The 16,964-nt window shown below is 38.8% G+C and overlaps 1 protein-coding gene across 1 annotated transcript in view; it reads right to left on the bottom strand.

Annotated features, from left to right (window-relative positions):
- Positions 1-3,716: 3,716 nt before the first annotated feature.
- Positions 3,717-16,964, bottom strand: part of LOC311281327 (protein phosphatase 1 regulatory subunit 37) — a gene marked incomplete at its 5' end in the record, with an annotated part of 41,022 nt that continues 27,774 nt past the window's right edge. Inside the window, one exon of the mRNA XM_084394170.1 lies at positions 3,717-4,269. Within this exon, the coding sequence (XP_084250296.1) occupies positions 4,117-4,269 (153 nt within the window). The 3' untranslated portion in view covers positions 3,717-4,116. The remainder of the gene's footprint in view (positions 4,270-16,964) is intronic.

The raw sequence follows: 16,964 nt of genomic DNA, 5'->3' as shown, positions 1-16,964 counted from the left end.
GTATGTTGAACAGTTAGACCTAAATAATATACTACTATTGCAAACTTGTATAAATATAAACATGCATTTTTGTGTGTGTGTGTGTGTGTGTGTGTGTGTGATGTGTGTACCTGTTTTTCTATCCCGGTGGGGACTTAAACCTGAATGCACACAGACTCATGGGGACTCGTGTCACAGTGGGGACCTAAATAGAGGTCCCCATGGGTAAACAAGCTTATAAATCATACAGAATAATTTTTTTTGGAAATGTAAAAATGCAGAAAGTTTTCTGTGATGGGTAGGTTTAGGGGTAGGGTTAGTGTAAGGAGATAGAATATACCATTTGTACAGTATAAAAACCATTAAGTCTATGGAGAGTCCCCACAAAGATAGTGAACCAGAAATGTGTGTGTGTGTGTGTGTGTGTGTGTGTGTGTGTGTGTGTGTGTGTGTGTGTGTGTGCAGTGTTCAACTATATTTCCACCTTTGGATCAATAAAGCATGTCTATTAATAATATAATAAAATAACCAATTCAGCAGCATGTATGAATTGTTCTGTTTTCTAGACATGTTTATGTTATCTTAATATATAATTAAAATATAAACCTTTATTCAGTCTAATATCGTCTATGATTAGGATTATACAGCAATGCTACAATAAAACAATGCGAATTAAATGCATTTTCTTACCTAGCATAATAAAATTATGTTTAAATTGCTTTTTTGTATTTATTAGATGTATATAATTACTTATAAACAGTGTTTGGGAAAGTTACTTTTAAAAGTAATGCATTACAGTATTACGTAAAAAGTAACATTGCATTACTTCGTTGCTTTTCATGGAAAGTAGTGCTACGTTACTTTTGCGTTACTTTTTCTCACCTGGGCTGGGCTTGCTTGTGTGTTTTTAATAACAAATATACAGTATATATCCCTTTCACACCAAAAGAGAAATGATCCTTCGATTATCCTGTGCAGAAAACATTTTTAAAAATGTAAAAGTAATGCGTTACTTTACTAGTTCTTTGAAAAAAGTAATCTGATTACATAACTCGTGTTACTTGTAATGAGTTACCCCCAACATTGCTTATAGATACTTATAGTATAACTATCAGGAGCTATATGTGTCAATTTAAGTACAGAAGTCTGTACAGTTGTATTTACCCTCATCACTACATTGGAGGTCTGAATATTTGTGGCTGCAAACAGTCAACCAAAACCCTGTCTGCATTTGGAGGGGGGAAAAGTGTTTTGTTGCTTAGGAACAGTTGTGTCTGTATCGCAGTGGGGGTCTACTTGTGAATATCATTATGTTCCCTTCAATCGACAAAAATGACAAATTTTTCTTGTCTGCCAATATTTATCATTGGCTGCACTCACTTGCGGGCCTGAAAAATGTATTTTTATTGATTACAGGGCAGAGTCTGGGATTATAACTAACTTTGTATCAAAATAATATTCTAGATCCACAATGAAAGGTCTTTTCATGCTGACAAACTATGAGACCATAAGCAAAAGTAAAATGCTTATAATGCTTTTGGTTGTTTTGTTCAATATACCTTGTTTTGCCCGTAAAAAGCCTGGCAAGTCATCAAAGTAGCTTTACTATATTAACTACTAATAACGCTCACTGTCTGAAAGAATGAAAGGAACCGAGATTGATCCATTTTCCCTGCAACAACAATACAGCAGTGATAGGAATTAAAGATCATTTTGAAGTTGTGAGATGTAATTGTAGATGTTCTGTTGCTCGCAAATAAAACAGACGGAGCAGGTGAGGCCAGAGGACGTGGCGAGGAGCGGAAAGGTACCCGGCGAGTGTGCGCTCTGCGACTGATTGTGCGCAGGATCATGTTGACAGGAGGAAGGAGGAGATGCAGCCACACATACAGCAGGGATGCTGGGTGCCTAGGCCGGAAATTCATCAAAATGGGGGAACACCTCCAAGAAATGTGCGTCAGACGGTGTGTGTGCTCCTCTCGCATCGTCCCTTTGGAAAGTCAGTGAAATTTTCCAGTGATTGATGATGGCTTGGAAGGGGGTCAGTAAGAACAATGTGCATTATTAATGAAGTTGGACTGAAAGTCAAGATACGATAATTATAAATGTACCTCTCCAACACATTTGAACATATCTTTTCAGCTTTCAGTTGGGTTGTATAACTAATTATGTGCAAGTATATCACAAGTATATATATATATATTCAGCCAAGTTGAAACAAACCAAATTGAAACAAAACAATACTGATACTGATACAATACTAAAAAAATATTTATTTATTTTCTGAAAAAGCTATAACAAAGATTTAATATATTATAAAATATATTAAAGCTTTTTCAGAAAAATGAATGTATATAGAACAATATAATATATAATATATTTGGGGTAGGTTCTAATTGTGACAACTTATCCATTGATTTTGGCCAACATGTGTTAAAATAAATCTTTTTTGTTTTTTTGTTTGCTAAAGATTTTAGTGTTTGTTCCTGTACAGAAATTTACATTCAAAACTAAACCTACACTGAGAAATATTCACTGAAGTCAAAAAGTGTGACAACTAGCCCCGGTCTCCCTCAAAATAAAACTCTGTATATATAGTATTGGTGGCTTCTCTTCTATTACATTATATTATCATAGAAGCCACCAATATCCTCCTTTGAATTACAAGCAGTTGCTCACTGACAACTGCCCAATTTCTTGGGCTCGAACTGAAAAATGTTTGACATTTTATCTTTGAGTACAGCCGTACACGCCGCATCATTCCCAGCGTCTGTGCATCTGTTCCCAACATCCTTGCGATCAGGTTTCAAAGTCTGTTTGTTCCAGAGCCGGGGTGGGTTGAAGCTGGCTGGGCGATGTTCGGCAGCGGAGTTGGTGAGATGGAAGCCTTTGTTAAAAACATCAGGTAGAGCGTGGGGGGGCTGTTGGCACAGCGGCGCTTGCCCCCATGCTGTTCTGTCAATCTGCCCCTGCCCCGTGCCGAGAGGAGGAGGGGGGCAGACACCAGGGGGGCCAATCCTCCATGAGACCCAAATCACACCAGACGAGGAAAGATGGTCCCTGGCTAAATACAGTTATCCCCCCTCATCTGTCAATCAAGAAATCTTTGAGTAATTTGGGATTTGCCAAGAAAAGCATTCAAATCTCTGAGTGAGAATACTGTAGCTTTTGATATGCAATGTGTCATATCTCTGACTTTCTTATTTTAGAAATAAAAATATATATTTTTTTTAATAAAGATATCTTGATTTGCAAGTTTTTCTTTTGAAGAATTAATAGGTAAACAGCATTAATTGGTAATAAACGAAGGGCATGTGTTGGAGAAATGAAATCTAATTGATTACACGCACACACAAAAAAGCCTATTTTTAAACACTGTAATTACATACTGTGGAAATGTTAACGGAAATTCAAATCAAATTTACAAACTCAATCTCACCGTTCAAACTCTCATTTATTGCATTTCACAAAGGTTGTTTTTCATTTACCAAACATATTCTTAATTACTTTGAATTTATTTCAAGACACGGCAGATGGTATTTAGTGCGACTTCCACAAAAGCCGCCTATATTTCAGATATAACACCTTACATGTGCATCCACAACGTGAACCGTACAAAACGGCGATTCGTCCTTTGTTGTCGAGTAGCGCATGTAAACTAAGACCCACGCAGAGGTAAATCCCAGCTTCTTAAAATTTAACATATGCTCTTCTTCCCACACATTGTGAGGAGCTCGTCGATGTCGTCTTGTCATCCAGACGACGATACGCTACATTAGCAGATGCGGGCAGGGAAGGGGCCTCATACGCGAGTGTGAATATTAGGAGAGATGGAACCCGAGCAAACAGGATTTAGAGCACACCTCTGTATCAACACAGATTTAGTCAGCGTCACCCTCCGGGGACACGAGGAGAGATGGAGGGAGAGGCTTCTCTTCGTTTCGAGATGATTCACGTTGGGAGTGGGCTTGCAAAATTGCTTTATGGAAAGTGGAGGAAGCCTCGGCGGGAACATTAGGCAGGAAACAGCAGGAGGGCCACTGTTTCATTAGGGAGAGAGGCTTCGGCTTTATTACAGGGATTTGGAGTTTTATGGTTATCGTTATTTGCCATAGAATTATCGTGCTTATATGTCTTCTACTCAGCTGTTTGGGTGGGGAGTGAATAAGTGGTCTCGGCGCACTCGGCCGGGTCTGGAGGAGCAAGCAGCTTGGCGGCCGTCGCGTTTCCCACGCACAGATCGGAGATCCTGCTCAGCAGAGTCTTCTGCGTTTCCACCAGGAAGACCTCCTATGAGCAACAGAAAGAGAGAGAGCTGTAGCTTATTCATATTTAATGCGATACGGCCCTGTTTCTTCATCAATGCTACATCTGACATGACTTTGCCATTAGCTTGTGTGGAATTGACATGCGAGCGCTGAGCGAGAGTATAAAAACAATCCCTACTCTCCTTGGCATGGTTGTGTTCACCGTAGCTCGGCAAAAATTTGCGGGCAAAATCCAGTCATTGCAATAGGAATTTGAGCAATCGGGAGTTTTGTGTATGGGCAAAACAGTTTGCCACTCAGATTTAGTTAATATTCAAGAATCATGTGACACTTTAGACTGGAATAATGGCTGCTGAAAATTCAGCTTTGCATTCACAGGAATAAGTTACATTTTTAAATATATATAGAAAATATATACACCCCCACCCACCCACCACGTTCAGTTTGGTGGCGACGGGCTAATAAAAGTTTGGGAAGCAAATCACAGTTGGCTTATGAGGTACGGCTTCAAGTGCTGTCACATTTACCGCTGCTCGTCAAAATTCCACAGGAGAAATCCAGTCATTGCAATAGGAATTTGCAGAATCTGGAGTTTCGTGTGAGGGTGAAAATGTTGGCCACTCAGATTTCGCTCATGTTCAAGTTGGTCATGCAAATTCACCATGCTGACCAACAAAAAAGCTGCTGACAATGGACCTTTTTTGCACATGAAATTTCATTAATGTGACCGCACTTTTCCTCCTCATAAATTGTCACTGGGGACGACTGGGCCACACCGGTGTGATTCCTAAAGGCAACGAAGATGGGCCCTGCCTGGAAGCGACGGTGTCTTGCGGTGCCAACCTTTCCGACCCCAGCGGAGCGCGGTGCTGCGGTGTACCGTGCAGGATGCCCACCCTCCCTACCGGGCAGGCCGTCTGCAGCAGAGCAGTTAATAAAGAGATTGATTATCAGCCTGTCAGGAAGTGACAGTTGGACAGAGCCACTCCACATGAATGACAGAGGGCACGCACCGCTCGCAGCAGCCAAGAGCGCCAGAACCAGCACCGCGCCACCAGCACCTCCGCACCGTGCCAACCTTGCTACGGGGAGGAAGAGCCCCGCCGCGAACACAGCCATCGCCTTCTGGAGCAGCAGCTACACGGCTGCTGACTTCACTTCCTGTGCCAGAGTCAGAGTTCACCGCCGCTGCCTGCAGCATAATGACTGCCGGGCTACAAACACCACACGTGAACACTTTTTTTTTTAATGAGATGCAACATTCATTCAAGAGTAAAAGAAAAAAAGGTTACACTTTATTTTAAGGTGACAGTTACATTGTACTTACTTAAATAAGTACTGAGTAATATTAATTGACTACATGTACTTTCTATAGAGCTACGGTTAGGGGTTGGTTTAGGGTTAGTTACTTGGAATTGGGCATAATTTACTGTTATTACTATAGCAATGTTACCAAATGTTACATTTTTTATTTAAATTAAAGTCACATTAAAGCTGCTTTGGAAACCTTTCAATGCCTTTCTTGCTTATTTATTTATAACTTTTCAAATTACTTTTATGCACTGATTATATTGATTCCAGTTTCAGATTTTCAAATCCATCATTACATTTTTACCAAGTTGATGTACTTAAAGAGTTTCTGATATATTGTTAAGATTATAACGCTTTCCACTGACACTGTTGTCACCTAGGTTTATTTCATAATAATAATCATAATACCGGTAATCTAAAAATCCACAATAGCTATGTTTCCATCCAAACTTTTGCGCAAAATGGGAATATCACATAAAACATTTGCGAATAAAGCACAGTTTCCATCCAGTGAGTCGAAGAGAACAAAATCGTCACTTCCTGATAAACTGGCGCTAAATATCACTGAAAAAAGTAGGAGAAGCCACTGTATATAATAATTTTCGTATATAATCAAATTTGTGACACTGAAGACTAGAGTAATGATGCTGAATATTCAGCTTTGCCATCACAAGAATAAGTTATATTTTTAAATAATATAAAAATAATATTCCACAATATTACTGTTTTTACTTTATTTTGGATCAAATAAATGCAACCTTGCAAGACTTTTTTCGAAAATATCTTACCAACCCAACATTTTTGAACAGTAGTGTACATAACAGACTGCATTGCTACCACCAACAGTTTAAAAAGAGCAGCTAAAATCTGTAGTGGGGGAGAAACTTTTGCATGCATAAAGAATTATTCAGTCTGAATAAATGTATCCATGCCAATAGGTGTCAGTCCAAGAAGATTGTCATGTCACATTTTTCAAGTGGAATTGTAATTGAAATTTGGTATAGTGACAGTGCTAATAAAGTCGCTTTGGATAAAAGAACACATTCAATAAGAATAAATAAAGGTTCTTGGATGGGTGAGCTATGTTATTATCTCTATAGTTCAGTTTGTTCTTTTTTTTAGATAATTATCTGTATGCACCAATGTATGGTGACCTCCACGAGTAAACAAAACTGTTGACCCACTCAGCCTGTTGGACTAGCTCGAACACGGGACCATATGTTTCAGTGTTCATGGATTAGCAACAGTGCATTAGAGAGGCAGAAGTGGCTTCCTTCTAATTAATGATTTAGCACCTCACAGGTACACACACACACACACACACACATTCACACAGTTCTATGCCTCATCCGGCCCTGCTTTGTCAGTCCCCCCGAATGAAGGGCTGTCTGCGCGCTGTGGCAATCTCTCGCCTGACTTTGTTTGAAGTCACTCTTGTCTGTCTCTTCACCGGTGCGCCTGTCTGTTGGCCGCGTCCCCCTTTTTTAATGAAACAGAAGCGTTAATAGAATCACTGGGAAAAGCAGGTGATAAAAGTCGATCCGTCGAGCGCGCCTGTATCCTGAGTTGCGAGCGCACTGTTCAAACAGAGCATTGTTCAAAGACAATGCATGCAAAAGACACACGCGCTGCCGAAGGAATAAAAAAAAAAAGAGAGAGGGAGAGAAAGGGAAATGGGAAAAAAGCTGCTCCCTGTCTTCAGCAAGATCAAAACAACTCCAAGGTAAAATATACAATGAAGGGCCCCCTGATCTGACCAGCATCTCAGATGAGAGGAGGATGCAGTCTTTCTGACATGTTACAGAGGGAGAGAGAGACGGGAAGCAAAATAAAGAGGCCTCACAAAAAGTTTGAGATGTTCAGGCCTTATGAATGCATTCATGGAACATTGTACATGCATTACAAATGTCAAATTAACGCCCGCTTGAGCCGAAATGATATTCCGAGCATATGAAATGACCCTCAAAGAGATGAAAAACATCTGAAACGGGAGGTAAATGCGCTCGACTCGGTTCATTTCAGCCCTAATAAAGATATCGCATCCCGGCCTGACAATACGAATGACTTTCGGTCACATTCTGAGACACGTTTTCTGAAACGTCACCCCGGGATATTTGCGATCGAGTGCTTTTTTCATACGTCGACGGAGCGAGCTGTCATTTTCTCATTGCGGGAAAAACAGAAGTCTCTTTCACACTTCATTGGCCATCGCGGAGATCAATACAGGCGCCGGTAAGAGGAATATCAGCCAGGGATGGTGCAGAAGAATCTGTAGAAATGGCACCGGGGAGAACAAAACGAAAAAGAGGAGGAGTGGAGCTGCGTTAGAAGGCGACACAGATGGACAAGAGCCTTTATGGTGGCGGCTCCTGCTGGCATGGTGCCACCAGCCCCAGACTCCCTTTGTTTGCCAGGCTACTAAACTAATAGAGATAAAAGCAGGTTCCCGCTGGCCAGGAATTATAAAGTCATTAACGAATACAAATAAGGCTGAGAATGAAGGGGCAAGGAGAGGAGGCTTTCTCTGACCAGCTGAGTCTGAGAGGAGGGACGCGGTTTGGGGAATCTGTCCGAGGTTGGACGTCTCTGAGTGTGTAAACAACCCAGATTTCCTCTTCTACTATTCGCTTGTCTCTAAAAACATGGGTTGTCCTGTGGAGTGACATGATACACCTAAGTTCAAACAGCATTTTTGCTGATATATGTTTTTACAGTGAACCATATGAATTGAGAGAATGGATGGAATATTTCTGCTAACTTTATGTTTTTTTTTTTTTTTTTTTTTACAGTCACAATTTGTTGATTAAAAAGTAAAAATACATAAAATAATCTTGTCAGATTCCCATACACTTATGCGAAATGTAAATAAAAATGATCTAAAAAGTAATTATTGTACATATACTGTGTGTGTGCGTATAATGAATCATATGAACAGAGATTGTATGGAATATTTTTATATTCTATTTATAACATAATATATATATATACATACACACACACACACACACACACACCTATTTACAAGAATACAAAGTAATTAAAATTGCTTAAATATAGATTTTTATAATACATACAAAAATCTCATGGACATTCCTATATACATTTAAGCAAAATGTAAACAAAAGATTATCTAGTATCAATCATAGCAGTTTCTGGTTTATATCAGACAGATTAGTATATATCAGCATATCATTCATAGCCAGTATGTTGTTTCATTGTCTGGTCACACAGGCGTTCATTTCTATTTTTTTTCTCCTAAAATCTTTTAATTTCCTTTTTCCTTTTATCTGCACAATAGATCCTCAGCATGTCTTCCCTTCCCTTGTGTAATCTCAATATTATTTAAGGTAGCCGTTGCACAATGGCTGTGAAAATGGGAGTCATTTAAGCCCTTCTCCCCAAGCAGTGGTCTTGGCAACTAAACTAGCTCATTTGTTCACTCTGCATTCCCTTGGACAGCCTTATAAATGGAGGCACTATCCAATTATTACAGGGGATAAAACTAGAGCTCCAGCAAACCATAGCAGAATCTATTACCAGCGAGAGTTTGTGTGTGTGTGTGTGTGTGTGTGTGTGTCTGAAAGAGAAAGGCTGTGCCCATATGCCTCAAAAACTACTCCATACAGGACAGGTGACACATCACCGATGGCAACGTGTTCGCTTATGATGTATTGCAATAAATCATTATGACGCTTAATCTTTAGTTTACCTTAAATGTTGTGGTTTACTAGGGCTTATATTAAGTTCATGCAAAACTGGCTTAAAATGATACAGTATTTGACATCTACACGGTCTAAAAGTTGCCTTAGTGTGTGCAGTATGCAGTGCGCACACATATGAAGGGACTTTTTGTGACTGGATATGGAATCGATGCATATTTGTATGAAGCTGGCTTTAAGTTGATATTCAATGATGAAAAAAGGGTTACTTTGAAAACTCTCTGATAATTGGCTTCTTAAAAGCATCTCATTTTTAACAATGTCACTGTGGCTGGTGGATGACAATTAATCTGTTTTCCAGTGTTTTCTTGGCATCTGTGCCAATTACTTTATATGCTAATATATGTAAATTACTCAGCATTTGAGATGCCAGTAAAAACTATGCTTGTATTGTATATTATTTTTAATTCATGCAATACAATTGAAGTCTATTTTCAAAGGTACCATTTTAAATCTTAAATAAATTGTTTTTTAAAATATATTTTAGGATGGGAAAGTAACACATGCATTAGTAAAACTAATATAGCAGCAACTAAGCTCTTAAAAATAGTTTAATACTTCTCAAATAATCATTTCAGACAACACAATCAGCTAATGCTTTGCAACAGAAAGAATCTTTGAAACAATCGGACTTGCTTGCATCATTTCTTTGTTTACCACTATGACAATGAGAATTAGTCACTCCACGTATGAACGCAGTTCCAACACATTCATTTCTCACTCGAACAGTCAAACTGCATTCTCACACTCACCATACATCCTATTTAAGTGCGTCCTGGATTTTGTATTTGTCATTGTGTCGGCACATTAATATTTCTTTTCTGTTTCTTTTTTTTATTCTTTTTTTTTATCTCTGTTAGTGGGAAAGAGGATAATGACTTCACCGCTAAGTAAATGTTAATGAATGCACTTCGCCATCTGACTAGGTCTTTTCTCTTAACATAAATAGCTATAATTACCAACATATTCTCTCTCGCTCGCTCTCTCTCTCCCTCACACACACACACACACACACACACACACAATGACCTGCATCAAAAGTACGCTCTCGCTGTCCTGCGTTAAGTAAATCTACTTCTCATCTCTAAAGGTAGATGTCACTCTTGCACACTAAATGGATCTGTAAACTTCAGCCTGAGAGATGATGGACTTTTAATGTTGGGTAATTTAGTAGGAGATAAAACAAAAACAACAAAAAACAATTGTGATCTCAGAAATATATTAGAAGGATGGACAGGACCACATGTTTACTAATGTAAGCAATATTTCTAAATAAACTATTTAAATTAATAATTTTTATATTTTAAATTCATAAAAAAATAGACACCGGGCTTTTATGTAATATTTTCCTTGCAAATTAAGGTTCAGATTTCACTATTAATTTATTTAAATCTGTGTTCTCTTTCCTAGTTAATTATCTGCAAATAATCATTAATTAAATACATCTTAAAAATGCTCCAAAAAAGTCCAGGCAATAAGTTTGCTTATTAATATCTTCCGCAAATATATCAATTCCTTTTAGACAAAAGAAAATCAAGAAATCATTCCCTGTCAGTCATAAGGAACTAGTTGGTTTTCTCATAGACTTTTAAAATAACACTTTTCATAAATCCCGATGTGCTGTTCCAAAACCTACTGCTGCAACAATAAAAACAAAAATCATAAATATTTCGTTCTGTGCAAGACTGATTTAAATTATCGTTCTCGTTTTACATTTGTGTGAAACTGCAAAAATAATTATTCGATTTAGCTTAACAACGCATTTTCATAATTACCACATATTACTCACGAGGAGTACAATGAATGCGCAATCTGATCATTTTAATAAGTACACTCATATAGGAAGTGTATCAGACAGAAGTGACATTGTGTCAAATTAAAGTTACAGCACTAAAGACGAGTGGCTCAGTCCTGAACATCATCATAAACATATTCAAACACACACACACACACACAGTGAATCATATGAATATATATCTCCTGTGTCAGTTCCGTGAAGGATGGCAGCCAGCTTTGCGATCCGCAGCTCTCCCGGCTGATTCAAAAATGTATCTTTCAGGCGTTTATTATCAATTTGACTTTATCTTCTCTTTACCAGAGGTGTGAAATCTCAACCTCATACGTGTAATTAAGGTGGGCCGCGGTGCTTAAGAGAGGCTTGATTTGAAGCGATTACCAGAGGCGAGAGCTGAAAAGTACACCGCTGTGACCTCAGGGGCAGTCTGGAGAACTGCTGGCTGAAGCCACAGCTAATTTAATTGATCTCCTCAGCTTTACATTTAAATATCATCACAGTGGCGATGAGCTCCAGATAGGCTTTGTTCTCGCGTGTGGCTGAAGAGAGATTATTCGCAGAGCAGATCTGACCTGATGGCTTCCCTCCCCGCTAAACTCTTCTATTTGTTCAGCCTAAGAGCGCGCGAGACATCGATCCGCCCGTTTGGAAAAGATGCAGCTTGGGTGATGGTAGTTTCAACTGTTGTTGCTACAGGAATATGATTGTTGCTCTAAAAGAGGGATTGCGGATAGAGAACAAGTCAAGTCAAGTCATGTTTATTTATATAGAGCTTTACATTAATAAACAAGAAAATATCAGTATCAATGATGAAAACTTCATCAAATTTGAGACTAATTCACATTCTGCTGTAAAGCATGCAGCTCTAAAAAGACAATAGTATCATTATTCAGCTCAAGTCAGTTCGGTGTTGATTTAGTTCAGGTCAATAATATAACAATATTTCAATTATGAAACAAGTTCAGTTCAGCTGTAACACCAAAAACAATTTCTGAGAATGTTTTGCTAACGCTCCCATTAAGTTATGTTCATGTCCAGTTTTTGATATGGTTTTCAATTTTTTTTTTTTTAAATGCAATGCCTTTGTACTGCAAACGTTAAGGAAACATTCCATTGTATCATTCTGCAAACATTACGGAAATGTTACCTTTGAATGTTCTCTGAACATTCTGAAACAAGTAACAGTTAAAAAAATGTCACTGAATGTTACAGCAAAACAAAACAAAAATGCTCCATGAATGATGTATAAATAACATTTTTAAGATAATGTTTTGATAACTTTGATCGAACGTTACTGGAAGAACGTTCATTCATAACTTTGAGAGAACCTAGCCAGAACATTAGCTAACGTTCACTATTAGCTGCAAAGCAGCTCTATAGAAGGCAATAGTGTCTTTATTCAGCTCGAGTCAATGTGGAATCAATTCAGTTCAATAACAGTGTCTATGTTGCAAAATTCGTCAATTATGAAACAAATTCAATTCAGCTTCAGTATAAAGCAACTTCACAGCTCTGCAGAAAGGGGGTTATAAGCAGCAAACTTCCGTAGTCTGTAAAACAGGTTGCATCTGTTTTTTTTTTGTTTTTTTCACTAATATTTGGATGTTAAAATTGAATGAGACGCCAACAATAAAAATAACTAGCTAGGTTAGCTAATTACTTTAAAAGTCCATAGACGTCGCCGTCAGCTCATACTGCTGTTAACCCTTTCTCCGACAAGCGGATGTGGCGAGACTTGTTTTCCTGTTTGTTCATGTGACGTTTGACATAAAGCCTATGGTGTCATTATCCAGCTCAATTCAGTTCAAATTCAAGTTTTGTCCGTGTCAGTGTAAGGCAAGTCAAGGCAAGTTTATTTGTGTAGCACATTTCATACACAAAAGTGTAGTCGAAACTATGACTTTTAGTGTCTTTTAAACCCTAAGGAAGTCGAAGGCGACAGTGGCAAAGAACCCACACTTCATCAGGTGAACTGCATAAAAGTGAAGCCGTGCTGTTGCATTTAAATATAAAAACAGAAATGAAACACTGCCTCTAATTCAAAACACATTTCCCTCAGCTCAACTATGACAATAACATCCAAACATCCAATCATCCAAAAGGGGAAGCATTGAAATTCCACATTAGAAGAAAGAGAGAGAATTTAACAAAAGGACCAAGACATAGAAGAGGAGGAAGGTGTGAGGAAAACAGACAGCGTCCTCTCTGCCGGTCTTGCCTGTGCTGATTTTAATGAGTCATTTCGATGCACGCTATGAAAATTAGGTGCCGGTGACGGTACCGCGCCATCTGTAAGGTAGCCGAGCGGTCACAGTAATCCATCTCACGCTCTCTGTCGAGAGCAGAGAGACGGCGGGACAAGGTCACCACAGGTGGAACCGTTAACGCAGTGACAGAGCGTGGACTGGAAACCTTTTCCGAGAAGCCGCTTCTCAAAACCTCCAGGAGATTTGTTTTTATTTACCGCGAGGTGACTCTGTGTGATATCAAAGACGAACTTTTCAGGATCATTGTGCATCAATTTAGGGTCTGGGTGACCGGCTAAGATGAGTTGTTATGAAAAGCTACAGCTCGAATTCCTTTCAAAGCGCTAAACTAAGCCTCAAATGTATATATGGAGTGTTTTTCAGTCGCTAAGTGGTGTCAAGGATCTTTGAGCAAGCTGTAAATCAAGGGTGCACCTTGGCTATTTACAGCAAATTATACAGCATGAATGATTCAGTGATTAGAAACATTCTGGCATTCATTACTTTCGCAAGGTCTGAAGGACTTAAACACCGCTAGCTCTTCACACTGTACAAATGTCCAAAACCTTGAGAGAGAGAGAGAGAGAGTGAATGGAGTGAATCACAGGAACAAATTTATTTTAAATATGTGCCCAAAGGGGTATTAATAACACTTGATACTTCAGATCATCCTTATTAGAAAGCACTCAAGTTTTTGTTTGTAAGACGGTTGCTAAGCTTGCTTTTAGACTGGCTGGATGACACATGTGGATGTGTCAAAGAAAAAGTCACTTTTACCCGCCTGTGTATGTGCACTCCAAGTGGAAGGTTTTTATTATTTGTATTTTTTTGTACAGATGTGATTAAAAACATGAGGAAGAAGGTAAGACAACAGCGGTAAGAGACGAAACCCTGACTGTCTGCGTAAATGCATACAAATTGCTGCTGATGAGGTCTTTACTGGGACAGTGTTTATCTCGTAATACCTCTAGTTTTAAAACAGCACACTGTCCCCGCTCTTCAGGTGTTCATTTGAATAGACCGAGCTGAATGAGTCTTTCTGTAATTGATCCCTGGGGGACGGGAATGTCTAGGCCCACCGAATCCGCATTTCCCCCAATTACGGATGCCATCGCGCTCCAAAAACAGAATCGGAGCGCACATCACAGACAGAACCCCTGTGCTACTGACACAACCTCACAAACACTAGCTGTCTTTGCAGGGTCCCTACACAGTGTTCACTTTATATTTTGCTTAATATAAAAAAGTAATGAGTACATGCTTATGTGCATGTAATACATGCATTGATTTAATATATCAAATATTAAAGTATTATGTATTTTATTGTATTATTAGTATTATATATAAATATGAATTATGCTTATATATATTTCTTACATATAAAAGTACATACGACAAAAGCACATACATACCAATGCAGCATTTATTTAATGAAAAATACAGTAATATTGTGAAATATTATTACAATTTAAAATAACTGTATACTATTTTAATATGTAATTTATTCCTGTGAGGGCAAAGCTGAATTTTCAGCATCATTACTCCAGTCTTCAGTCAGTGTCACATGATCCTTCAGAAATCATTCTAATACAGTATGGTGATTTTCTGGTCAAGAAACATTTTTAACTATCATCATTAATGGTTTTTTTTGGAAGTTGTGATTCAGGATTCTTTGATGAAAAGAAAGTTCAAAAGAACATATTTAAAAAAAATATATATATTTAAAAGTTGTTACTGTCACTTTTGATCAATTTAATGATTCCTTGCTGAATAAAAATATACATTTCTTTAAAAAAATGACTGACCCCAAACTTTTAAACAAATATTAGGCCTATATATTACTAAAATGATATATATATATATATATTTAAATTTACAACTTTGTGTGCAGTGATATGTCAATATTGTCTGCAGTGCCATATGGACTAAACACATACACTCCCTATATTTTGAATTGACTTAATATGGCCAAATACACTGTGAGGACTTCTAAGGACACTATTGTGCCATCTCCATCTGCCAGTGTTTAAATGACAGCTAACTGTGCGCTTACTGAATGGATATGTATAGGCTTGCACTGGTTCAACAGGAAAATGGAAAACAGCATGCATGGATTTCTGACTGGAGGTCAGTCAGACAGTGGCAGGACTTCCAGGTATAAATCTAATTCACCTTGCCGTTCCACTGTAGCCACTGAACAGCTCTTCACTGAAGTCAGAACAGAGACGATCTTTCAAAAGTCCCTTCAAAAAAGTTCTTACACAGGTGGAAAGGTTTTTTTTTTTTTTTCTCCAAGACTGAAGCTTTAAAAATAAGACTAGAAGCCCTTGCTGACACACTTTCCTTTCTGGACAGAGTCTTGCAAATAGACTCCTAATAAAACAAAAAAAAGCTAAACATATTCAAACAACTGATAGCATATACAAAAAATAAACAACCTGATGTCGTCGGAGCATGTGCAAAGAGTGTTTGGAGGGCATTAATGTCTGTAGGACATGGCAGGGGTACTCGGTTCAGACCCAAAGCTGTGGTGATGGAGTAGTTGTGAGTTAATTACTGATTACCTCTGGGGCCGTTCACCTGTGAGCCCATCATTACCTCACACTCACGCCAAGCAGGTGCCATCCCTGGTTGTCCGCCACGCTTGTCTGCTGTGGCATGATTCCCTGGCCTGGGCCTAAAACCCTTACGCAGGAACCGCAGGGGAACATGGCACAACTCAAACCTTAACATCTAGCGCTATCCGGCCAGAGGTCAACTTCTCCTTTCTCTCCCCCCCCCTCTCCATTGAATCTGGAGCTCTTTCTTTGCCCTGGCCTGAAGTCACGGGCAGGGAAACAGCTGGCCAACGCCTGCCCGCTTGGACATGGCAGTTCTAGAGCATCGATAGTGGTGCCCACCACACCAGCTGATCCTCTCCCAGGGTCCCTGTCACGATGATGTCTTCATCGCTAACCGGAGCAGACGCCCGCTCCTGGCAGCAACTGGAGGTGACAACAAATCCAATTATCTCCCCTCCATGGAGCCCAGGCAGCCCATGCCGGTGTGAAAGAGATGAGGACGGGGACAGGCGGTGCCCTGCCCACCTCATCCCACCCCTCCCCCTGATTTTAGTGGCCAAACACACTACTGCCCCGTCACTCCAGTCACAGGGACAAGAGGACAAATAGAGGGCTCCTGTGGTCTACACATACAAAATGCATAGATAGATAGATAGATAGATAGATAGATAGATAGATAGATAGATAGATAGATAGATAGATAGATAGATAGATAGATAGATAGATAGATAGATAGATAGATAGATAGATAGATAGATAGATAGATAGATAGATAGATAGATAGATAGACAGACAGACTTAGACTTTTTGTCTTCTTTTGAACAGAAGTGAGTAAGTCCTACTGGTTGAGAACAACATGAGGAACAACATGTAAATGAAGACAGAATTTTAGTTTTGCGTGAACTACTATAAATAATAATTTAATTTAATTTAATAATAATTAAAGAATTTCATTTCATTTTATTATATTATATTATTTTTAACACATTGGTCGACCATAATCCTGTTGTAATCCTGCTTGAATTGATTCATGGCGGCTTGTCATTGACACACATGTCCCACCACATGGAGATATATAATATATA

This window comes from Rutilus rutilus (assembly GCF_951802725.1).
Source record: "Rutilus rutilus genome assembly, chromosome: 21".
NCBI lineage: Eukaryota > Metazoa > Chordata > Actinopteri > Cypriniformes > Leuciscidae > Rutilus > Rutilus rutilus.
The sequence above is the reverse complement of the archived record's forward strand: the minus strand, read 5'-3'. Positions and strand labels throughout refer to the sequence as shown.